Below are 26512 nucleotides of genomic sequence, written 5' to 3'. Positions count from 1 at the left end.
AAGACCCTCTTTCTAATTCTAAAAGAATATAGTTGTGATTACTGAGTGCAAATAAAAAAATTGGTATGTGTTTATTTTCCCTAGGATAATGGCTCAAATCAGGGCTGAGATGATGACTGATTATGAGGGCAGAGACTATGGTCTCCAGGGCCTAGTTCACTACTTGGCATATAGCAGCATGCGGTAAATATTTTTAGAAGATAATTATTGAATTCGGAGAGTCTTTGATGAATATTGGGATAAATGATCATAAATTTAGTAGTTTGTAGTGATGCCATGGGGTAGAAAATGATGAAGCCTGCTTTCAGGTCTGTATTTCTTCAGCATTCGGTTATGCTTGTTATAAAACAAATTAACAAGTATCATTGCCCGTTTTGGTTATTTTACAATATGGCTGTGTGTTCTGATAACGATTGTGATGAAAAATTGGTGGTTACATTTTTCTGAAATAATAGGATAACAAAATTAAAATAATGGTGGGAAATTAACTAACAGAAACGAGCAGAGTAAGATGGAGAAAGTAAATTAACATTGTATTGAACTCGTATTCTTTATCAGTCTCTTTAAAAAGCGGTGTTTAAATAGTAATCTCTTAAAGTCCTCATTACAACCCAGATAGTATTTCCCCATTTTACAGATGTGGAACTTGACGTTGACAGGGTGGTTTGCTAACGAGTGAAGGGGAAGAGGGAGCACTAGAACCCCAGCCATCCTAAATCCTTGTCATACTGCTGCACTTGAAGACTAGAGGTATGTCTTCTAATTATGCGTTATAAGAAGTCAGTAGAAAGCATTAAAGGCAGATTTTGCGACCTAACACAAACTTGCCTGAATCCTTTGCAATCGACGACCGCGGCGAGCAGCTAAGGAGCTCCTAGATGATCGATCCTCTCTGAGAGCTTTGCGTGCGCGTGCCCGAGATGGTAACGCCCACCGCGCGCCGCCGTAGTGCTCCGTCGCCATAGCGACTGCCCGTGGCAACCGCGGAGCTCCGCAGGCCCGCAGGCGAGCTCCGGATTTGAGCCTAGTTCTCATCTTCCCTTTACTTCTGTCCCGAATGTTTTTTTTTCCTCCTTCCCTCTTTGCCGCCCTCCCCCACCTTTCCCCTTCTCTAGAATCATGGCGGGCGGAACCGGGGACGTTCGGAAGCTTTTCATCTTCACTACTACTCAGAATTACTTTGGACTGGTGTCGGAATCCTGGGACCAGCCGCTGCTGTACAACAGTCCTGAAATCAACAACTTCTTGGACGACGGGAACCAGATGCTCCTCAGAGTGCAGCGATCCGACGTCGGAATTTCCTTTTCCAATGTGGTATGCTTCCCTGCACCCCTGCCCCGACCTCCCTTTACGTCCCCGGGCTCAGCCAGAAGGATGTCGGGTCCCTTTCTGCCTTCCTGGTTGGATCATCCTGGAGGGCCCAATGCTGTCCCCGCTTGATGAGCTGCGCTGGCCTCGTGCTTCAGCGTGTAGTGTCCAAGCTTGCATACCACCTGACCAAAGGAGTTTCCCTGTCCATGCACCTGAAGAGAACAATTCTAGTCTTTCTAGTTTTTTTTTTTTTTTTTAATACTACAGATAGGTTATAACTAAAAATAAAATATTTACCTTATTTATTTAAACATTTTTTCTTTCTCCTCCCTTTTGAGGTTCTTTGAGGCAAATTCTAGTGTATCTTTTTTGGATTATATACGAGTTTAAATTTACTCTAGGGAAAGAATAGTTAGGAATTCAAATCTTTTAAGAAATGATAAGGCAGAAAGTTTAAATTCTTTTTGTTGTTCCACATATGATGTATTGATTTATTCATTATTATTTACTGCTGCCTCCACTGGCAGGCTTGTTTAAGAAATGGTTGCATTTGCAACCAGGAGATACACACACACACACACACACACACTCAGAGTAATACACAGAAAAAAAATTGCCTCACACATTACCCCTGCCTCACACTGAGCCCCTGCTCAGTAAATGGAGGAAAATTAACAAGTGATAGTCATATATTAAACCTTTTCCTCTTGTGTTCACTGGTGTCCCTAGGTCTAACAGAGTATTTGGCACACAGCGAGCACTGAATGCATTTTTGTAGAATGATTGTATCATTCACCCTATTATGAATTTTTAGTCTTGGATTTGACTCAATTCTATTCAATCGACGTATTTTGAACTCAATATATGCAAGGCACTTTGCTAGGTTTGGTGAGTTTACAAAGATGTAAAAAGCATAGATAATCATAGCTAATGTTTATTTTCCCTTTACACTCTGTCAGGTACTGTTCTAAGTACTTTGTGTGTTTTGGCTTATTTAATAGTCACAACAACACTATAAGATAGAAACTGTTTTTATTTCCATTTTGTGGCTGAGGAAAGTAAGGCACAAAGGTTACACCCTAAGCGTTAACTACTCCACTTCTCTAATAGGTTAGTGTAATTCAGAACAGGACCCCCTGTGTCTCTCTTCTAGAGCTTCACTCCAGTGGCCTAGGATGACATATACTCAACAAGTTATAAAATCAGGGCACATGGCTGTAAATACCACCGAAAGTTTAGATAGAGTGTAATGGGAAATTAAGATCTCACAAGCTGCGTGGCCAAAAAACAAAACAAAACAAAACAAACAAAAAAAGAAAATGGAAACTATAACTTTTAATTAAGCTAGTAGAGCCCAACAGTGTACTTTATCTTTAGTCATACATCACACTACAGATTTTTAGTCATATTTGAAAATGTTTTGTTATATCTTAAGTTGTACTTTAGATATCTAAGAGTCAGCATGATTGAAGAAATTAACAATTACTGAGTACTTACTATGGGTCTGGCATTGTCCTGGGTGCTGGGGATAAAGTCATGAACATGTCAGGGTTTATCTCCAAGGAGTAACATTCAAATGGACAAAAGTAGGCTAAACACATGCACACAGGTGTATAATGTAACATAATTTTGGGTATTGATAAGTGCTATTAATAAAAATAGAGTAATGTTAAAGTAGTGATGGGGATGGGGAGGGGAAGTGCATTAAAATAGAGAGGGAGGGAATACCTGTCTGAATTAGTGACCTTTGAAGTGAGATTTAAATGATGACTTGTAGGCAGATTTAGGGGAAGAGTTTTCTAAGCAAAAGAAATGATAAGTACCAAGGCCTTGAGCTGGGTCTTATCTTGGTTTTAAGGAGCTGGAAAAAAAAAAAAATCCAGAGTCATTGCTGAAGTTTAATGAATAACCAAAGAATGTGAAAGTTACAGTATGGCCTGATCATTTAGGACCTTGTACACCATTTAGGTTGAAATAGGAAGTCGTTGGTAATCTTAAGCAAGAGAGAGATGTGATCTGGTTTATGCTGTAGAATAGAGGTTGGCAAATTTTTTCTATAATGGGCCAGATAATAAATATTTTGGGTTTGCAGGTCGTAAGGTCTCTGTCACAACTCCAGCTCTGCCATTGCCATGAGAAAGCGGCCATAGACAATATGTGAGTGAATGAGTGTGGCTGCATTCCACTTTATTTATGGACACTGATACTTGAATTTCATATCATGAAATGTTATTATTCTTTCGTTTTTTTCAGAAAATGTGGAAATAATTTTTAGCTTGTGGGCTGTACAAAACAGGCAGAAAGTTGTGGTATGCTGATCCCTGATCGATCCCAGTAGGTGATAGAGGTATTTTGCAACCTCATAAAAGAACCAACTTTACACCTTAATAATTATCAAATTATAGTCAGTTAAGAGGAAACAGCAGTTGCCAATGATAGGGAAACTTGGAGGAGAGGTGGCTAGGAGTGCTCATTCTCAGTTTTTCTTTACTCAGGGAATGATGAACAGCTGTAGCCAACTTATCCTTTGCTTTAACTTTGACTTTGCCTAGGGCAAAGCTCATTGTCCTGATTGATGCCCCAGGGTGCCTTGGCCAGTGACTATAGATACTGTTTTCAAAGTATGATGTTAAAATATGTATTTTCTGAATATTCTTTCTTCAGATAGGTGAGAGGAGGGAAGTTTAAGGGTATGGCCTATTTAATTACTAAGGAATGAATTTTTCAAATCTACTTATCTGCAGCTTGTTATTCTCGCTTGTAATTGGAATAAAATGATCATGCTAGCAATAGAGTTCTAATGCGTGAAAATGAGAGTTTGAGAAAAGCAGCAATACTGAGTAAATGCCAATTCCTTCCTAGTGGCTAAAAAAATACAATGATTAGGATAAAAGAAAAGTAGCACAAAAACTCACTCACCTTTTTTTTTTTATTGGAGTATAGTTGCTTTACAATGTTGTGTTAGTTTCTGCTGTGCAAGGAGGTGAATCAGCTATATGTATACCTATATCCCCTCCCTCTTGGACCTCCCTTCCACCACCTCCCCCATCCCACCCATCTAGGTTGTCGCAGAGCACCGAGCTGAGCTTCCTGTGCTTTATAGCATGTTCCCACTAGCTATCTATTTTACACATGGTAGTGTATATATGTCAACCCTAATCTCCTAATTTGTCCTACCCTCCCCCTCCACCCCATGTCCACATGTGCGTTCTCTAAGTCTACGTCTCTTTTCCTGCCCTGCAAATAGGTTCGTCTGTACCATTTTTTTAGATTCCACATATATGTGTTAATATACGATATTTGTTTTTCTCTTTCTGGCTTACTTCACTCTGTATGACGGACTCTAGGTCCATCCACATCTCTACAAATGATCTAATTTCGTTCCTTTTTGTGGCTGAGTAATATTCCATTGTATATATGTACCAGATCTTCTTTATCCATTCATCTGTCCTTGAACATTTAGGTTGTTTCCTTGTCCTGGCTGTTGTAAATAGTGCTGCAATGAACATTGGGGTACATGTGTCCTTTTGAATTATGGTTTTCTTAGGGTATATGCCCAGTAGTGAGATTGCTGGGTCACATGGTAGTTCTATTTTTAGTTTTTTAAGGAACCTCCATGCTGTTCTCCTTAGTGGCTGTATCAATTTACATTCCCACCAACAGTGCAAGAGGGTTCCCTTTTCTCCACACCCTCTCTAGCATCTATTGTTTGTAGATTTTTTGATGATAGCCATTCTGACCAGTGTGAGGTGATAATCTAGTTATATGACAATTTAGTAAAAAAGTTTGATCTCAGATACTTTAAGGAAAAAATGTTTGTTCAGATAAAGATAATTTTAGGAGATGGACAACCTAAGTTTGTTTTGGTAGTTCTGAGTTTATATTGAACTTAGTTTCATGTAAGAGGGTAATTAGCATCCTTGTTATAGAGTTTCTGGAGTAGAGTGAAGAAGTATACTAGTCACCATTGTGTACCTGGGGCACACAGCTTTGATCTGTAGTATTACTGAATCTGTCTGGAGTGGATGTTAACAATATTCATATAGTGCTTTTTGTTTATAAACCATTTATCAAAGTAGCTTTATGATACAATCACATATAAGTGGGGATACATTTTTAAAACTCAGGGTTTTTTAAGGATTGGTTGTAATATACTATAATTATTTCTAAAGTATACTTTTTCCAAGGGGTAAAATTACAGTAATACAACATTTTAGGGAAATATATAAATTTTCAAGTATTAATTTTATGAAAATAACATTAAAAATCATTTGTTTACCACTTTAGATTGATTTTGCCGACACAAAAGATAAAGTGCTGGTGTTTTTCAAGCTGCGACCTGAAGTAATTACTGATCAGAATCTACATAAAAACATTCTTGTTTCATCTATGTTAGAATCACCTATAAATTCCCTTTACCAAGCAGTACGGCAAGTATTTGCACCAATGTTGTTAAAGGTGAGTAAATTAAAGTAGCTTGTATGGTTGTTGTTGCTTTTAGCCTAAGTATTTGGGTAAATGCTTTCATACACACAAACGTAAATATTTATTATTTTATTTACTGGTAATATCATTAGTATTTTAGTTTTTAAATTAAAATATTTTTTCTTTGTAATTTAAAAAAATTTTAATGTAGGCTTTATTGACAAATAGAGAAATTGGAGAAAGATGTAAAATGCAATCTACATCAGCTCTTAAATTGCTATAGTAAATGATCTTTATAAAGTTTTAATTGTTGAACGGACTTTTTCCCTTCCCTTATGAGATGGAGGTAGTGTCAGGCTTTGAGTGAAACAGATATATTTGGACTTAGTTCTTTTGACAGTGTTTTAGGAAGCCAGTTTGATTGGCAAGATTTTGATCATTGTATGCTCTTGTCTGTTTTTATTTAGGATCAGGAATGGAGCAGAAACCTTGATCCCAAACTTCAGAATCTTTTGAGTGAACTAGAAGCAGGCTTGGGTATAGTGCTACGAAGATCAGATACTAACTTATCAAAACTGAAATTTAAGGAAGATGACACACGAGGTATTTACCCATAGTTTTATCAAAGAAAATCAAAACAATTGCCTTATTAATACATTAGTAAATTAATACACTTCTTCAAAGATTTCTTTCCACACTTTGGATCTTCTCTGAGCTTGAGCTGCTTTTAAATGAATAGATTTACATATGGATTTGGAGAAGAGGAAAATGTGATCTTTAATAATGTGCAGTTCATGGAAATAGAAAATATAGTTGATTCTCATTATTTGCAGTAGTTCTGTTCTATAAAGTCACTGTGAACACTAAATTAGCGAATACTGAAGCATTGCTCCTAGGGTCCTGTGAGCCTCTGGTCATAAGATTTTCACCAACTGCTCAACACATAACCTTGTTTTAGGTGCGTTTGGTTTAGACACGTTATTTAATATATATTGTTGATGAATTGTCATTGAGCTTAAGGGCAACAGCACTGTAACTCTTGCCTGAATGAAGCTTATCTAACACAAGTATTTTCTCTGTAAGGTACTTCACAGTGTTCTTGTGCTAGGAACACTAGACAGCACTTCAGAACCATGCTTGGGGGCCATTTTAAACAGCAAAATCACCAACAAAAAGTACAAAAATGTGAAAAACATGGCACTACATAGACTACAAAAAAGACATTTGTTTACAGTAGGTGATAGAAAATAAGAAAGCAGTGTTGCTTTGTTCATCCTTAGCTGGGAACATATGCGTTGGGCAACTCAAATTTTTCACAGCTCTGCGCATGTCTGCAAATGACCACAAAAACATTGAGAGTGTTGACTTTGGGTACATATAAATGTTAACGAGTAGGTGACTTCATAAATCCAGAACCTGTGAATAATGAGGATTGATGCTAATTGTATATTTGCGAAGATAATAAGCCAATGACTTTTATTTTAAAACGTATTTTTTTCCTGAAGCTAATTGTAATTTTGTGGCTATAGATAAATTATTTCATAAGAACAATTAAGGTGAAATGCATGACATACACAAATCATTAGTTTAAAATATTAGTTGTAGTTTTATACTTTGAATAGTAAAATAGATGCTTTTTGAATCTCATACAACCAGAAAGAATAGTGAATTTACTTCCAGCATGGGATTAAGCAACTAGAGGTTGCCCATTTCATTGGGAAAAAGAAAACTATTTTAATTTGCTTATTTTTCCTTCCAGTTTAATTGAGATATAATTGACATACAGCACTGTATAAGCTTAAGGTGTGTAGCATAGAGATTTGACTTAAATACATCAAGCAATGATTATCACAATAAGTTTAGTGAACATCCATCACCTCATATGGATACAAAATTAAAGGAATAGAAAAAAATTTTCTTTTCTTGTGCTGAGAACTCTTAGGATTTACTCTCTTAACTTTCATATATAACATACAGCAGTGCTAATTATATTTATCATGTTGTATATTATATCCCTACTACTTATTTATCTTTTGGAAGTTGTACCTTTTGACCACCTCATCCAATTCGCCTTCCTCCCATCCCCCACCTCTGGTAACTACAAGTCTGATTTATTTTTGTTTGTTTGTGTGTTTTTTTGTATAATTGACCTACAACAGTATGTTAGTTCCTGTTACACAACATAGTGATTTGGTATTTCTGTACATTTCAAAATGATCACCATGATGAGTCTAGTGACAGTGTGTCACCATGGAAAGGTATTGCATAGTTCTTGACTATATTCCCCACAGTATACATTTCATACCAGTGACTCCTTTATTTTGTAACTGGCAGTTACAAAAAAAATCTTAATCTCCCTCACCCATTTCTTTCCTCCCTCACCCCCCTTCCCTCTGGTAACCACCTGTTTGTTCTCTATATCTGTAATTCTGCTTTTTTTTTTTTTTTTTTAATATTTCTCCTGCACAGCGGGCACAGCAGCTGTTGCTTGGACTTCTTCAGGAACTTGTAGTTGAAGCCAGGCATGATGGGTGGGCACTGGTGAGCACATGGTGGCCCTACAGCTTGGGCCTCACTCCAACCACAAGCTGGGATTGGCTCCTGGTGGTGCCAAATCTCTATAACTCTGCTTTTGTTTTATTTGTTCATTTGTTTTTTTTCTTAGAGTCCACATATAAGTGAGATCATACAGCATTTGTCTTTCTCTGCCTGACTTATTTAACTTAGCGTAATGTCATCTAGGTCCATCCATGTTGTCACAAATGGCAAGATTTCATTCTTTTTTACGGCTGAGTAATATTCCATTATATTTATTTACATATATATATACACACATATATATGTATATATATACACCCCACATCTTCTTTATCCATTCATCTGTTGATGGGCACTTAGGTTGCTTCCATATCTTGGCTACTGTAAATAACACTGCTATGAACATAGGAGAGCATATATCTTTTTTAATTAGTGTTTTTGTTTTTTTCAGATAAATGCCCAGAAGTGTAATTGCTGGATCATATAGTAGTTCTATTTTTAATTTTTTGAGTAATCTGCATACTGTTTTCCATAGTGGCTGCTCTACTTTACCTTCCCACCAACACTTGTTATTTGTTGCCTTTTTTTTTTTTTAATTAATTAATTAATTAATTAATTTTTGGCATGTTGGGTCTTCGTTTCTGTGCGAGGGCTTTCTCTAGTTTCGGCAAGCAGGGGCCACTCTTCATCGCGGTGCACGGGCCTCTCACTATCGTGGCCTCTCTTGCTGCGGAGCACAGGCTCCAGACGTGCAGGTTCAGTAGTTGTGGCTCACGGGCCTAGTTGCTCTGCGGCATGTGGGATCTTCCCAGACCAGGGCTCGAACCCGTGTCCCCCTGCATTGGCAGGCAGATTCTCAACCGTTGCGCCACCAGGGAAGCCCATTTGTTGCCTTTTTGATAAGTCATTGACAGTGTGAGGTGGTATCTCATTGTGGTTTTGATTTGCATTTTGCTGATGATTAGTGATGTTGAGCATTTTCATGTGCCTGTTGGCCATCTGTATGTGTCCTTTGTAGAAATGTTTATTCAGATCCTCTGCCTATTTTTTAATTGGGTTGTTTTTTTTTGATACAGAGTTATATGAATTCTTTATATATTATGGATATTAACCCCTTATCTGATATATTGTTTGCAAATATCTTCTCCCATTCAGTAGGTGGCCTTTTCATTTTGTTGATAGTTTCCTTAGCTGTGCAAAAGCTTTTTAATTTTATGTAGTCCCATCTGTTTATTTTTGCTTTTGTTTCCCTTGCCTGAGAAGCCAGATCCAAGAAAATATTACTAAGACCAGTGACAGAGTGTACTCCCTATGTTTTCTTCTAGAAGTTATGGTTTCAGGTCTTACATTTAAGTCTTTAATCCATTTTGAACTTAATTTTGTGTATGATGGGAGAGAAAAGTCCAGTTTAATTCTTTTGCATGTAGGTCCAGCTTTTCCAACACCATTTACTGAAGAGGCTGTCTTTTCCCCTTTGTATATTCTTGCTTCCTTTGTCATAGATTAATTGCCATAAGTGTGAGTTCATTTCTGGGGTCGCTGTTCTTTCCATTGATCTATGTATCTGTATTTGTGCTAGTACCATACTGTTTTGATGACTGTAGCTTTGCAGTATAGTTTGAGATCAGGGAGCATGATAACTCCAGCTTTGTTCTTCTTTCTCAAGATTGATTTGGTTATTTGGGGTTTTTTTTGTGTTTCCAGACAAACTTTAGGATCATTTTTCCTAATTCTGTGAAAAATGCCATTGGTATTTTGATAGGGGTTGCATTGAATCTATGGATTGCCTTGGGTAGTATGCTCATTATAACATTATTAATTCTTCCAATCCGTGAATGTGGTATATCTTTCCATTTGTTTGTGTTGTCTTCAGTTTTTTCATCAATGTCTTATACTTTTCTGCATACAGGCTTTTTACCTCGTTAGGTAGTTTTATTCCTAGGTATTTTATTCTTTTTGATGTGATTATAAATGGGATTGTTTTTTAAATTTCTCTTTCTGATAGTTTGTTGTTAGTGTATAGAAATACAACAGATTTCTGTGTATTAATTTTGTATCCTGAAATTTTACCAAATTCATTGATGAGCTCTAATAGTTTTTTTGTGGCATCTTGAGGATTTTCTATGTATAGTATCATGTCACCTGCAAACAGTGACAGTTTTGCTTCTTCCTTTCCAATTTGGATTCCTTTTATTTATTCTTTTTGTCTGATTGTTATGGCTAGGACCTCTAATACTGTGTTGAATAAAAGTGGTGAGAATGGCCATCCTTGTCTTGTTCCTGATGTTAGAGGAGATGCTTTCAGCTTTTCACCGTTGAATATGATGTTAGCTGTGGGCTTATCATATATGTTATTGATTATGTTGAGGTGTGTTCCCTCTATATCCACTTTGTTGTTGAGAGTTTTTAATCATAAATGGATGCTGACTTTTGTCAAATTTTTTCTGTATCTATTGAGATGGTCATATGATTTTTATTCTTCAATTTGTTAACGTGGTATATCACGTTGATTGATTTTTGGATTTGAATCATCCTTGCATCCCTGGAATAAAACCCACTTGATTGTGGTATATGGACCTTTTAATGTATTGTTGAATTTGGTTTGCTAATATTTTGTTGAGGAATTTTGCATCTATATTCATCACTGATATTGGCCTGTAATTTTCTTTTTTTTTCTTTTTTTGTGATATCTTTGTCTGGTTCTGATTTTAGGGAGATGCTGGCTTTGGAAAATGAGTATGGAAGCATATCTTCCTCTGCAGTTTTTGGGAATAATTTGAGTATGATAGGCGTTAACCCTTCTATACATATTTGGTAGAATTCACCAAACCATGTGATGTGAAGCCCTCTAGTTCTGGACTTTTGTTTTTGGAGTTATTTTTTACAATTACCAGTAATGAAATGATTCAATTTCATTACTGGTAATTGGTCTACTCATATTTTCTACTTCTTCCTTGTTCAGTCTTGGGAAACTGTACATTTCTAGGGATTTGTCCTTTTCTTCTAGGTTGTTCATTTTATTGGTGTATAATTGTTCTTAATAATATCTTATGATCCTTTCTATATCTGTGGTGTCAGTTGTAACTTCTTTTTTCATTTCTGATTTTATTGATTTGGGCCCTCTCTCTTTTTTTCTTGATGAGCGTGGCAAAGTTTGTCGGTGACGTTTAATTTTTCAAAGAACCAGCTCTTAGTTTCATTGATCTTTTCTATTTTTTTTTTTTAAGTCTCTGTTTCATTTATTTCTGCTCTGACCTTTATGATTTCTTTCTTTCTGCTAACTTCTGGTTTTGCTTGTTCTTCTTTTTTCTAGTTCCTTTAGGTGTAAGGTTAAGTTGTTTTTTTAAGATTTTTCTTATTTCTTGAATAGGCTTGTATTGCTATAAACTTGCCTCTTAGAACTGCTTTTGCTGCATCTGTAGATTTTAGATTGTTGTGTTTTTATTTTCATTTTTCTTCAGGTATTTTTTGATTTTTCCTCTGTGATCCATTGATTGTTTGTAGCATGTTATTTAGTCTCTGCATATTTGTGTTTTTTTGCAGTTTTTTCCTTCTGGTTGATTTCCAGTCTCAGAGCATTGTGGTCAGGAAAGATGCTTGATATGATTTCAGTTTTCTTTAAATTTTCTGCATCTTATTTTTGTGGCCTAGCATGTGATCTGTCCTGGAGAATGTACCATGTGCATTTGAAATAAATGTATATTCTGCTGCTTGTGGATGGAATGTTCTATATATATATATTAAGTTTATTTCGTCTAATGTGTTGTTTAAGGCCATTGTTTCCTTATTGATTTTCTGTCTGGATGATCTGTCCATTGATGTAAGTGGGATGTTAAAGTTCTCTACTATGAATTTATTACTGTCAGTTTCTCCCTTTATGTCTATTAATATTTGCTTTATGTATTAGGTGCTCCTATGTTGGGTGGATATATACTTACATCGTGTTATATCTTCTTAGATTGATCCCTTGATCAGTATGTAATGTCCTTCTTCATTATTTGTGAAAGTTTTTTTTTTTTTTTTTGACTGTAATTAGGCAAATTTTCTTTATTCCAACTTAGATTTTCTTATACAGATAATTTTCCACATAAATAAGAGTTAAAATCAGTGTTTTAATATTTTTTAAAAATAAAAAGTTAAAAGACATTAAGTATTCCTTTTGCAGTGTTTTTATTTATCCTTGTAGGGACGCTTTTTAGTAATTAATTGGACTATAAGAAAAACCGTACAGAAAGTTTGTACCACAAAATCATGTGTGACAGTCTTTAAAGTCTTTTTTTATCTGACATAAGTATTGCTTTTTGATTTCCATTTGCATGGAATACGTTTTCCCATCCCCTTTCAGTCTGAGTGTGGCTTTAGATCTGAAGCAGGTCTCTAGCAGCCAACATATATATGGGTTTTGTTTTTGTATCCATTCAGCCAATTTAAAGTAGTTATTGATAAGTGTGTACTGATTGCCATTTTGTTAATTGTTTTGGGGTTATTTTTGTAGTTTTTTTTTGTTCATAGAAATTGTAAAAATTATTTTCTGTGCATCCTTAAGAATACAGAAATGTGCAAAATCAGCAAATGAAACCAGTGTCTTGCTGGCTTTTCATTTTCAAATGATTCTATTCTTTTCTTCCTTCCTTCCTTCCTTCCTTCCTTCCTTCCTTCCTTCCTTCCTTCCTTCCTTCCTTCCTTTCTTTCTTTCTTTCTTCTAGTTTTACTGAGATAATTGACCTACAGCACTGTAAGTTTAAAGTGTACAGTATAATGATTCGACTTATATACATCGTGAAATGATATTCACAGTAAGTTTAGTGAACATCTATTATGTCATATAGATACAAAATTAAAGAAATGAAACAAAAATTTTTTCCTTATGAGGAGAAATCTCAGCATTTATTCTCTTAAGAACTTTCATATATAACAAAGCAGTATTAATTATATTTATCATGTTGTACATTATATCTTTAGTACTCATTTATCTTATAACTAGTAGTTTGTTCCTTTTGAGCACCTTCATCCAATTCCCCCTCTCCCCACCCCCACCTCTGTTAACCAGCAATCTGATCTCTTTTTCTATGAGTTTATTTGTTTGTGAGATTTTGAAGTGTAATTGACTTACAAAACTATGTTAGTTCCTGGTGCACAATATAGTGTTTCAATATTTCTTTACATTTCAAAATGATCAGCATGATAACAGTTGATATTTCTCATTTTTCCTTCTCGCTTTTCAGGTATTCTTACACCAAGTGATGAGTTCCAGTTTTGGATAGAACAAGCTCATCGTGGAAGTAAACAGATTAGTAAAGAAAGAGCCAGTTATTTTAAAGAATTATTTGAAACAATTGCAAGAGTACGTGATTCATACATAGTTATATATCAGGTTTTGATAGAAGTACCTTAGCATTCAATTTTTACTAGATTTATCTCTGTTTTAAAATCATTACTTGATGGTTCTGGACAAAATATATTCTTCAGATGTAGCAGGGTTTACTTAAGATATGTATTTAACCTGAGTGCAACTTAGAAGTCCAAACTTTTAAAAAAGTTAAATTCTAATCTCTAGAAAATATTTTTCTCAAAAACATAATTACTTTCCTGCAGGTAGATAGGAAAAAAACAGAAACCTAATACTAACAGAGGTTTATCCTGCGGAGGTAATATGTTCTTTGGAAAAATTGTTTACTTTATTCAAATTAGCATTTTGGAGGAATCTGAAATATAAAAAGTCTTAGTTTGATACTTATTAGATTGATTATTCCTTGGTGTATCTGTGGGGAGGTTAAATAAGTGACCATTTTGAGTGTTTTTTACAAAATCTATTCTTTTCAAATATTTTCAAAATAAATATTTAGTAATTTTTTATTCATTCCCGATATTATTACATTAATATCATTTGAATGAAGTGTTTGAAATGGTTTAAAACTTTTTTTCCTAGCAGTGATATACCATGTACTATGTTTGTATTATTGGTAACATTGTGCAACCCAGGAAATGAATCAATAAAGATATATGAGGTGAAATGGGTAGTGTACATATGGTGTTAAGGCCACTTCTATTAGGTAAATAAAACAAATGTCCTGAATTTAAAGGAAATTAGGCCAAGGGTAAAAATAAATTTATAGAGTTTATGCAATTCTTATTTTTCCTTCTGGCTTTCATGAAATTTATGTTTGTGAAGGAACTTATAGGGTATTGGCTTAAAGAAGTAATATATCATCTGAGAGAAGAGAAAATAATATGGCAGATATTAGAGATGTTAGCATTTGAAAAAGTCTGAGAACATTTTGACTATACTGCCCAAGGTACAAATATGATTATGTTTAAAAATGAATGCATTTTGGTTTTAGGAGTTTTATAACTTGGATGGTCTGTCCTTACTGGAAGTGGTTGACTTGGTGGAGACAACTCGGGATGTTGTAGATGATGTGTGGAGACAGACAGAACATGATCATTATCCTGAGTCACGAATGTTACATCTCTTAGATATTATAGGTACTAGTAAAGAAATAAACTTTTGCAATTTTGGAAGCCTGACTTATTTTGTTTTCTGTTTTTTCCGAAAATGTTCCTTAATACAATAATTGTTGCTTAAAGTAACTCTTAGAGCAAATCATATAGGATTATTTAAGTAGATATTTGTAAATAATTGGTTAATTTAAATCATAGTATCAGATTCTTTGACTATAATATAACTAAATTAACATAGATTTTTCGTCCCTATCTGTGTATTAATTTAGACTTTATTTTGTAATGAACTGGAAAGTTTAATATATATTGGGTTATCTGTCGACATTAAAAATACATATACTTTTTGACCCAGAATATACCTTTCTCATTGTTATCCTAAGAAAATGTTAGACAAGTATGTAAATGTGTATATAAAAGGATATTTATTACAGCATTGTTTGTAAAATGAGAGTAGAAACAAATAGCAATTGAGAATTGGTCATGTAATGCTATATCCATACTGTGGGCTCTGCAGCCTTTAAAAAATGTGTATATATTTCTATACTTCAAAGATATGCGTGATATATTGAAAGATGCAGAAATACAAATATGTGTGTGCATGTGTGTTTTTAAAAAATATTTGTTATTAACAGTGCCCGTCTAAAGGTGTGGATGTGGTATTTCATAGATCCTTGGTTTGCTAATTTGTGTATTATTTTAATTTTGTAAAAAGCATATATTTCATAATTATTTGGTAAAAAGATATGTTCATTAAAAAGTTTGTTTTACGTTTTATTAGGTGGCTCCTTTGGAAGATTTGTTCAGAAAAAGTTGGGAACTTTGAACCTATGGGAAGATCCTTATTATCTTGTGAAGGAAAATATGAAAGCTGGGATTTCAATATGTGAACAGTGGGTGACTGCCTGTAGTCATCTAACAGGTCAGGTGTGGCAGCGCTATGTACCTCATCTGTGGAAAAATGAAAAATATTTTCCTGAAACACTTGACAAACTTGGCAAGCGCCTTGAAGAGGTATATTTGATTATTTGGATCTTTGTTTTTAAGTGTGAAGTAGGTCCTCACTTGTTTGAGAATGCGTTTTATAATTAATAAGAACTACACATCTGATAGAACTTGTTTAAACTTTTGGGAGAGAATAAGAGGTAAAGTTCATATGAGATGACTTATGAAGTTGTGTGGTACAGTACCAGGTGCCCAGTGGGTACTAAGTGCTGGTTTCCGCTTCCTTTCTTTTTTTTGGTTTGTGGCTATTCAGTTTGTAAGTTGTGAACTTTTATTTTGTTCTTTGTTGTAAAAAGACAGTCAACCCAGTTGTCTAGGTATGGAAGCTCTCAGACTTTCTCTTGGCTATTGAAATTTTTACAGGCAGAGACAGCTTTTCAGGGAGTACTCAGTGGAAATATTTGAAACAGCTGCTTAATTTATATAAGTTATGAGTTTCAGTATAGAACTTAGATGTTTAGCTTGAAGGGGCAGGCAAAATGAGAATATGTGAAGATTGCAAAGTGACTTTTTCCCTTTGGGCTTAAGGGAACCATTGTTCTTGTAATTTTTTTTTTTTTTTGGCCATGCTGTGCAGTTTGGGGTATCTTAGTTCCCAGACCAGGGACTGAACCTAGGCCCAGGCAGTGAAAGCGCTGAGTCCTAACCACTGGACCAACAGGGAATTCCTGTTGTTGTGTTTTTAAACCTTTTCATTATGAGAAATTTCAAACATACACAAAAGTAACATAGTACAGTGGATGTCAGTGTATCCATCACTCAGTTTCAGCAGCCACTGACAATGTTCAGTTCCTGTTCCATCTTTGTTTCCCCTGCTTTCTGTTTTTTTGCTGGAGTATTTTTAAAGCCAATCCAAGAAATCGTATACTTTTACCCTTAAATCATAATCATAATACCAATATCACCCCCAACAAAATGACAATAATTTTGTAATATCATTATGTATCTAATCAATATTCAAGTTTCCTGATTGTCTCAGAAATTTTTTTAGTTACTAAATGTTGGTTTACTTGAACCAGGTTGCTTCGTAAGCAGTACTATATAGTTCTTATACATTAGAGGAGGCAGGTAATGTCTGGTTTTCCCACTTTCATGAGTTAAGTTTGATCTGTGGGTTCATGTATGATTAGCCTGATCCATCTGTTATAATGCTCTTCATCAGCTTTTTCTGAATGATTTATCATGAGGAGTTGGAAAATGATGATTTTTTAATTCTGTTGTTCTTTGTGCATTTATTAGTGATGTTGGAAGAACATGTCTTCATCAGTTTTTTAGTGACCCTGAAATATGGTTTGTATAGGAATGGTATATAGACAATTAGTTTTTATTTATCATTTTTAGTACAATGAACAATAAGTTAGTATCAGTAAGTTCCATAGGCAATCAATGAAATGTTTTTTAAATAGTATCATTATGAACCTATGAGTTTTTATATTTTATGAGTTTCAACCCATTGTAGTTTTTATCGTAGTTATTTATTTATTTTTTTATCGTATTTATTATTACTATATTCAAATTGTCCCATCTTTGGACAGTGAGTACCCCTTTACATTGGCTCTGTGTCATTTTTGACATGAATCCAGTATTTCTTTGACAACTTCCTTACATTCTGGCCCCTCAAAATGTACTGGCCCATCTACATTTTCTGTTTCATACCTGGAATTAGGCATTTCTCCAAAGATCCTGGTTCTTATTAGTGGAAAATGATATTTAACAACAACAATCTGGTTGAAGAAGTGGTAAATGTTATTTAATTATCAGTGCTTTTAGGCTGTCTCAGTAGACAGCATTGTTAAATTGGTACTTTTGTTTTTATCAAGAGAAAAATAAATCATGAGTTTGTTCTGATATTTTCAACTCAAATGGACGATTATAGCATTTTTACTTAGCCTTTTTGATTACCTTTTGATGGTTGGTAGAAATTTTAAATACAAAATGAAATAAATTGTTTTCCAGCTGTTCATAGATTATACATAATGGAGTTGTTAACATATTGTTTCATTATTAGAAGTGCAATTTAAGGCAGAATAATGGAAATCAGAAGTTTTTACTATAGTAAGGAGGAGAGACTCTAAAACTTTACCTAAATGAGCTTTAAACATAGTTTAAAAATATTTAGATTTTATATATGTTAACTAGATTTGAGCACACTGATTGATAGTAGTGTGATGATACGGTATGTCTTTGAGTATTACTTTGATTATTGATGAGTAGTAATTACCAAGATTACAGTTCAGATTTATTGTTCATTTCAGAGAACCTAGGTTAAAGAAATTCTTGCCCAATATCTTTAGATTTTAGACTATTTGTGCTGATGTATTGATTTAAATAAATTTGTTGTTTTAATATTTTATGTTTTAGGTCTTGGCTCTTAGAACAATTCATGAGAAACTTCTCTATTTTTCACCTGCCAGTGATGAGAAAATCATATGCCTGGCTCGAGTATTTGAACCTTTTACTGGCCTGAATCCTGTGCAGTATAATCCATATACTGAGGTTGAATATATATGTGTTTGTCTATATAATTTCCTGTTTGTGTTGTTCTTTTTAAAGGCCGATTTAAAAAATATTAAAGTCTAACAATATTGTTAATTTGTTTAGCCTTTATGGAAAGCTGCAGTGTCTCAATATGAAAAAATTATGGCACCTGTGGAACAAAAAATAGCAGGAAAATTAAAAAATTATATTTCAGAAATTCAGGATAGTCCACAGCAGGTAAAATATTGAAATATTTAACTTTTAATATTTCCCTTAAGCTGTTTGAGGAGATACTCATGTTTTTACCTAGTTGATTCACTTGGGATGAACATATACTTATTTGTTTCATATTAGCTTCTTCAAGCATTTCTGAAATATAAAGAGTTGGTGAAGCGTCCAACCATAAGCAAAGAATTGATGCTAGAAAGAGAAACTTTACTGGCAAGACTTATGGACTCAGTTAAAGGTAAAAGTTTATCAGACATTATAGTGTTTGCTTGAAAAAGTATTTTTGTAGATTACTTTTTCCTTTGTTGTATACCGCTTAGGATTAAGATATTATATTTTATGACATCTGTATGTTGAAGATTAATTTACTATTTCTGTAATAAATGACAGATTTCTTGAATTAACTGGTTATTTTCTCTCTCACTTGATGTGTGGTGAGGTCCCTGAGAGTAAAGGACCAACTGTTACTATTTTTCTATTCACAGTATTTGGCATAGTGTTTGGTACATGGAAGGCATTTAGGAAATCTTTGCTGAATGTGTGTAATCATTTATTTGATTTAAATTTTATAGACTTTCGATTAGATTTTGAAAACCGATGCCGTGGAGTTCCTGGTGACGCATCTGGACCACTTTCTGGCAAAAACCTTTCAGAAGTTGTCAATAATATAGTTTGGGTTCGTCAGTTGGAACTGAAGGTATTAGTTTTAATAAATGTTGAAGAATACTAATTGTAAAATGTGCTAAATTAATGTAGAAGGCACTCTAGAACTGTAGTGAAAACATTAAGAAAACATTCTCTGTTTTCCTTGGCATTTTCATCTAATTTTCATGTGGAAATGTAGAACTCTGAAAAAGTGAAAAGTATGAAAAATATATAATTTTCAAAGGATTTTTAAATTCTTTGAAGTGTATCTTTGTAGAATTTTGGTACGTACAAAGTCTATCTGCAAGTATGTTTATGTAAATAAATCATCCTACGTTGAAAGGAAGTTAAAGGAATGGTGAAAAGTAATTATGGTATTGCCTAAGGTAGTGGCAGCAATTTATAGAATTAAAAGACTATTATTTTAATATTATCAAAGTTGATCTAAGTATCTTATGTGCTTACTAATTAGTATGTGGTACAATACCTTGCATTCGACTCATGTAATAAATATTAATTGGTTTTAATGTATGATTAAGAGCAAGCAAATATAGAGTGTTATAAAGGCTAGCATATTTGAGAGTTCTATTTATTCAAGTTTATATTTTGATGTTTTTTCTGTAATATTCTGCCTAACTTTGTTAGTCAGCTTTCCAAGTTGCGACAATGTTCTTTGTATACTTGTGGAGGAAAGGCATTTCTCTTCTTTAATTGGCATCCAAATTGGCCTAATTATTGTTTGAGCTCTTAACCACAGAATTTAATAAAGGGCTCAAATTATTGCATAACATATTTAGGAGTATTGCTGAATTCTTGGAGTTTCACCTGAATTTCCCTTATTGTACCCTTCAAATTATGCCTTGTATGTGTTATCTTCTGTGTTTTGCTATTCTGAGGTTGTATAGTTCAGGAGCAAAGTAGGGGTTGATATTCTTAAATTCACTGGCAAATCTTCTATTTTACTGTTTACAGATGAATGGGAAAATAATTTCTGAATCACAGAACAGAGAAGAGAGCTGATTTTATGCTAATTTTGTTAGAATTTAAATAATAAATATTCTTGTAATTTGGCTTTTTAAGGTGGATGATACTATCAAGATTGCAGAGGCTCTTTTATCTGACTTGTCAGGATTTCGATCTTTCCATCGAAGTGCTGAAGATCTCTTAGACCAGTTTAAACTATATGAACAAGAACAATTTGATGATTGGTCCAGGGATATTCAATCTGGCTTGTCTGATTCCAAATCCGGTTTGTGGTAAGTATAAGTATACTAAACAGTGAAATCTACACAAGAATCTTTTTTCTTGTGTTATTAATCCAAATGACAAGATGTAATTAATCATCTCTACTCCTCTCTCCTTTCTCCAAACTTGCTGCTGCTTTTAGAATTTTTTTTTTTTGTTTAGGTTTTGATGATCAACTTTTAAGTCATTAAGGTTGGAAACTTTGACTGCCTTCCTTTTGCTTCTCATATCTATTCCCCAGAACTGCAGATTCTTATTTTGGAATTAGGTTTTCATGCTCCCATGGTTTTTTGTTACTGGTATACGTATGTTTTCCTACCTTTTTACGTTAATATTATATACCCCCCATACATATTGTAAACTAAAATTTTGTTATTTTTAAGCTCCTTGAGATGAAGAATATTTCTTCATGTTGTCCAACATAATAAGGATTTGGTAAATATTTATTAAGCTATATTGAATGTAATTTAATAATAGGTTAACCTAATTATTCCAATGGGTATTTAAAATGGATGGCCTAGAAAAACCACTGTTTATTTGTTCAGGTCAACTTTCCCCGTTATATTATTGTCTGTAGTTTTAGAAACTTACCATGTTTTAGCTTTTAGAAACTTGTTACTTTTTAAAAGTAACTTTGGCCATAATATGAAATTCTGTTTGTTTTCCCTATACTGCTGCAATGAATAATTAGGCCCAAAGTGGTAGCTTCCTAAACTGAATGAATAATTTTTTTTCTTTTATCTTGCATTTTGGTTTTGGAAGAAGAATGAAAGAACCAAAGGTGATAAAGCATAATGATTATAACTTTATGTCATTTAACTCTTTCCCTTTCTACCCTGAGCCTAAAATATTAGAGATGATCCCCCCCCACCCCCCCCAAAAAAGTAAAGAGTTCTTTAGTCAATTAATTTTGGAGAATTTGCACGTTTATCACTACGGCTCTGGTGGAGATCCACTGTGTAAGACGGAGTACCAAAAGGACTGAGATCTGCAGTTAAAAAAGCCTGTTTAACTTTATTCAACCTATTTTTTTCTCATTTGGTGATGAAACTTCTGACTCTCACTTTTTTTTGGGTAAAACCCATCATTGTCGCATAGAATCAAGTGTGTTTTGGAACATATTTCAGGATATGCTGGTAGGTAGAAACTAATTTTGAATATTGGTTTCAAATAAAGGCAAAAAGTGTCACTGTTACAATTTTCTGATAGGCTTTACGTTCTTATAGGACAGTTTGGGCTAAATTATTATTTTAAGACATTTTAAAGTATCTGCTTTTTATTATGCTTTGTTTTATGCGTTATTAAGTAGGCTGAATAGATTTGTTCTTTGCTTTTCAGTAACTTACTTTCTAAGACCTGCAAGTTCTCCTAATTTTGAAAGTGATTTGAAAGAAAGCATTATGTAAACATGAGCCTGAAAGAAGGGTCATGAAAACATAATGCTTTTAATTTCCCTCAGCATTTTCACAGTCCGTGGAGACTTGAGTGCCCCAATGTAAAATTTGCCATTGTGGCTTTTAGAAGAAACACAAAGAAAAGACAGTCTTTACATAGTGAAATGAAGAGTAGAAGAATGAAACATTTGAATATCTCTACTCCTAGTATTTTGATGCTATTTATTATTGAGCCTTTAATGAGAGTCTTAAAGAACCAAGAGGCTGACTAAAAATCTGAGATACCTTTTTAGAAAGTGAATAAAAACCTTTTCTCTTTATGATGGATTTGATGTCTATTTTGAGTCTTAGCTGAAGGTTAAGATATTGATTTTTCTGACTTCAAAAGCTGCTTGGTTGAAATATTGATACGATGGTATATTTTGGATATTGTAGTTTGTTATCAAGATCTGAATTGTGAAATACTGTGTGAAAAAACTATAACTTGAAAACTGTAATTAAAATCTTATTTCCACTCTGAGTTAATAGTTTTTACAACTTTCCTGTAAGTATAAAATTATGTTTTTCATCAGTCAAAAGCGTGAGAACATGAAATTTAAAAGGTTATTTATTTTGTATTGTAGTATTGAGGCTCATAGTCAAATTATGGAGTTGGATCCTAATGATGGATCATTAAAAGTGCATTATTCAGATCGGCTGGTGATTCTTCTGAGAGAAGTTCGTCAGCTTTCTGCACTTGGCTTTGTTATTCCTGCCAAAATACAGCAAGTTGCAAACGTTGCACAGAAATTCTGCAAGCAAGCAATTATTCTGAAACAAGTAAGACATGATATTTTTGAAAACACGGCTATTCTGAGTTCATTACATTAGAGTATTTTAAGGGCTTTGCTTTCTGCTTTTGATTTTGTTAGGCTAATAGAATAGCACCATTAAGTCTTGTGAAGTTACAGTTTGCTAAATGACTGCATTACAAAATTTGCTTTGTAATCCCCTATATGGGACTTTTATTAATTTGAGGTGTTACTGTTACTGCTTTTCATCCTAAAAGCATTTAGAAAAATAGAATATTATTTTCTCTTTTTTTCTTCTCTTATGTTACTAGCATGGATCTTAAAGGGCTTTCTAATTAAGGGTCCTTCGTCTGCCTTCTAGGGGCAGATTCTTAGAAAATTACCGAGCTGATGGACTGGTCTTTGTTTTTGGTCATTTCCTTGGTCTACCTGAAGCACACTGTCATCAAATCATTTACCTGTTTAAAACCAACTATTATTACCTCATTGTCTCTCTCCTTAGCATGTATACAAGACCCTTCTTAATCATACCCTAGCTGACCTTACTGATTGTGGCCTTCACTCCCTATACTCTTCCCTCTCATGTTGCACCCTGTGCTTTAGTAATATGAAACTTGGCTCTTCTCTGAACTTGTCCTTATGCACTGATACCTGTTCCCTCTGATTGAAGAACTTCAAGTTATCCTTTAATTCCCAACTCAAAAGTCACTTTAATTGTTGTGTCTTCTTTTAATTGATTGTTCCTTATTTTGTGTGCAGTGTGCAAATCACTCTTAGAACACTTTTATGTAGTATTGGAGTTTTATATTTTTTCTCTCATTTGATTAATAGATCTTAGAGGGCAGGAACAGTATCTTGTGTGTATTTGGTTTCTCACTCTTTCATCCAACAAAGGTTCTTTGAGCACTTGTACTGCCAGGCACAGTGTAGTGAGGATATAAAAATGAATATATTACTGTCACACTCTGGTACAGGGTTTCTCAGCCGTGGTACTTTTGGACCACTTCTTTTTTGTGGGGGGTGTCCTGTGCATTGTAGGATGTTTAGCAGCATCCCTGGCCAGTAGCACCTACCTAGTCCTGGCAATCAAAAATATCTCCAGACATTGCCAAATGTCCCCTTGGGTGCAAATCAGCCATGGTTGAGAACCACTGGTCTAATGGGAGAAAGCAAACTAAACATTGAGTTCTCATTAAATATCAGGGCTTCTGGTAGATACTGTATTTATGTTATTTCAATTACCCCCACCCCCATTTTTCACTGATCTAATTGGGGATCAGATTTGTAACATGGTTTTCCCAGTACTACACAGCTAGTAAGTTATGAAGTTAGGATTTAATACCAAGTCTCCCTGACTCCAAAGCCCATATTTATTCCATTATAATTCATATAGTGATGACAGATAGTGAACAAGTAGACACAGTGTTTAATGAATACTGTATTATAGGTAGATGTTCAGAAAGTCCTGTGAAAGCATAGAGGTGGGAATTTTCAATTATTTTCCTGGGTAGGGTAGAGATGGTATCAGATAAATCCTTACAGAGGAATGATGTTTAATGTGAGTTTGAAAGAGTATACCTATGTTTTCTCAAGAGCACAAGGTAGTGTGAGTGATCATTTCAGATAGAGGGACTATATATTCCAAAGCAGAGAGGCTTGCTGACTTCTCTATCCTAAGTATTTAGTCTAACAAAATAAAAGCTCAAAAGATGTTTGAATGGTCATATAGTATTTATATTTACCCCTGAAAGATCAACTGGGAGAATCTATTGTGTATACCTTTACTTATGAGCACACATTTAGCTAGAGTGGGGGGTATGAAGTAGGATGTTGGATAGAAAACAGTATGGCCAGATTGCTGTAATTTTATATATTATTTTGCTTCTAGTTTTCCTGATGGGGCTTTTTCTGGGACTACTATTATGGCACAGAACAAATAGAGTGGTTATTCCCCACGAAATAAAGTATATTTTTATGCATACTAGTGGAAAGAAGTGACTTGCTATAAAATTAGTTAAGAAACATTTTTTAAGCACCTACTCTGTGCCAAGAAGTTTTGACATGCTAAGGGTACAAAAATTAAGACAGTCTTCTTAAAGTCCTTAATTAAACTCACTCCACGGTGTCCGCTTGATTTTCTTCCCTGAACCTGTCCTTTTTCCCTGACAGAGCTGGCATTGTCCTCTTTTGTCCACCATGGTACCTTGTAGGTATCCCTATTTTTTGATTCATTAATTCAACAAACGTTTACTGAGTGACACTATTACGGGACATAGATAGCAAATGCATGAATAATACAGTGTTAGGTAGTGATAAGCACATATTTGAAGAAAAAGAAAACAGTAATAGGACTGTGATAAATGCTGCTATTTTATACAGAATGGCCAGGGGAGACCTTAATGAAAATGTAATATTTGAGAAGAGACACGGCAAAATGAGCGAAAGAACCATGCAGATATCTGGAGGAAGACTGTTGCAGGCAGAGGGAATGAATGACTTTCAGAGTTTCTTACGGAAGACTCTAGAGTTAGGGAAACAGCAAGGAGGCCAATTTCACTGCAGTGCAATTAGGGAGGGGTTTGTGTGGGGCTAAAGACCAGTTTATGTATAATGTGCCAAGGTAAGGATTGTAGATTTGGATTTCATTCTTAAGTGTGTTGGGAAACCATTGGAAGGTTTCAGGTAAGAATTTTAGGATTTTACATTTTATTCTCAAATATTTTGGGGAATCATTTGAAAGTTTTGAATAGGCTAAAGGTATGATATGATTTATGTTTAAGAAAAGACTATTCTGGCTACTTTGAATGCTTTGAATAGACCATAGGGCCACAGTTGGAAACAGACCAGTTCAGATACTGTTGCACTGGTCTTGCCAGGAGATGAGGGTGCTTGAATTGGGGTGGGATTGATGGAGGTGGGTGAAGTGGTTGAATTCAATATATGTTTTGAAGGTATAGTCAATAGACTTCTACTGGTGTGGGATGTGAGAGAAGAGTTAAGGACAACTCAAAGATTTTTTTTGGTCTGAGAAATGGATAAATCATTGTGTTATATACTGACGAAGGAACAGGTTCTTAGAGTTGCAAGAATAAGTTCAGTTTTTTAGCACTTTAACATGCTTTACTGGTTTCCTCTGTGTTCCCTATGAGACTGTGAACTTCTTGATTCCAGGGACTAGGTTTTATAGTCTTTGTTTAATCACCCACCAGAACATGACTTGGCAGGTTATATGAACTCAGCACATACTTACACTTGCTGCTCTTGTACATTAATACACGCGTAAGTGCTCTATTGGAGATGAAAAACTAATTTTTTGCTAAATTTTATAATTGAGAAGAGTTAATATTTCCATTCAAATAATTAAAAATGAAAAATTTAAAATTAAGTTGCTATTTATTATTAATCGTTCCTAATTGGAATTTTACTTTGTAGGTGGCACATTTTTACAATTCTATCGATCAACAAATGATTCAAAGTCAGAGACCAATGATGTTACAATCTGCCTTAGCGTTTGAACAGATAATTAAGGTAAATGGACTTTTTATGCTATTATAATTAGATTTTACATGTGAAATGTTTCTTATTTCTTAGTTTTTTCGTATACCCTTCAGCTTAACACAGCCATTGATCTAAGGCTTTATTTTGCTCCCCAGTGACTTCCTTCAGTCTTAACAAGTAACATTTTTTACAACTGTAGATTTAAACAGTTATAATGTTTCACATATTTTGGTGCTGATTTTGATCAATTGCATTTATATATATATATATATTTATATATATATAGTACAGTAAGTCCCCTACCTATGAACCTTCAAGTTGCGAACTTTCAAAGATGTGAAGGTGCGTTCCATCAACATCAGGCATGAGTGAAACTGCAGCTTGCCTTCCGGCTCCTGTTGCTGACGATCCTTCAGCTGTACCATCTTCCACCCCTTCTCCCTCCTCCAGTCAGTAACTCTTCTTTCCTGTTCACTTGATGCCAACCCCTTTATG

At 34.4% G+C, this 26512-nt stretch overlaps 1 protein-coding gene across 4 annotated transcripts in view; it reads left to right on the top strand.

Moving 5' to 3' along the window:
• Positions 1-968: 968 nt before the first annotated feature.
• Positions 969-26512, top strand: part of DYNC2H1 (dynein cytoplasmic 2 heavy chain 1) — a 358559-nt gene continuing 333015 nt past the window's right edge. For all 4 annotated transcript variants that reach the window (XM_068554132.1, XM_068554131.1, XM_068554130.1 and 1 more), the window contains exons 1-13: positions 969-1314; positions 5599-5769; positions 6204-6339; positions 13500-13618; positions 14616-14760; positions 15515-15747; positions 18100-18234; positions 18340-18453; positions 18571-18682; positions 19017-19141; positions 20170-20345; positions 22352-22547; positions 25952-26047. In XM_068554132.1, the coding sequence (XP_068410233.1) occupies positions 1120-1314; positions 5599-5769; positions 6204-6339; positions 13500-13618; positions 14616-14760; positions 15515-15747; positions 18100-18234; positions 18340-18453; positions 18571-18682; positions 19017-19141; positions 20170-20345; positions 22352-22547; positions 25952-26047 (1953 nt within the window). In that variant the 5' untranslated portion in view covers positions 969-1119. The remainder of the gene's footprint in view (positions 1315-5598; positions 5770-6203; positions 6340-13499; positions 13619-14615; positions 14761-15514; positions 15748-18099; positions 18235-18339; positions 18454-18570; positions 18683-19016; positions 19142-20169; positions 20346-22351; positions 22548-25951; positions 26048-26512) is intronic.

The sequence above is a fragment of the Eschrichtius robustus genome, chromosome 11 (genome assembly GCF_028021215.1).
Source record: "Eschrichtius robustus isolate mEscRob2 chromosome 11, mEscRob2.pri, whole genome shotgun sequence".
Lineage (NCBI taxonomy): Eukaryota > Metazoa > Chordata > Mammalia > Artiodactyla > Eschrichtiidae > Eschrichtius > Eschrichtius robustus.
Note: the sequence above shows the minus strand (reverse complement) of the source record. Positions and strands in the feature narration are given on the sequence as shown.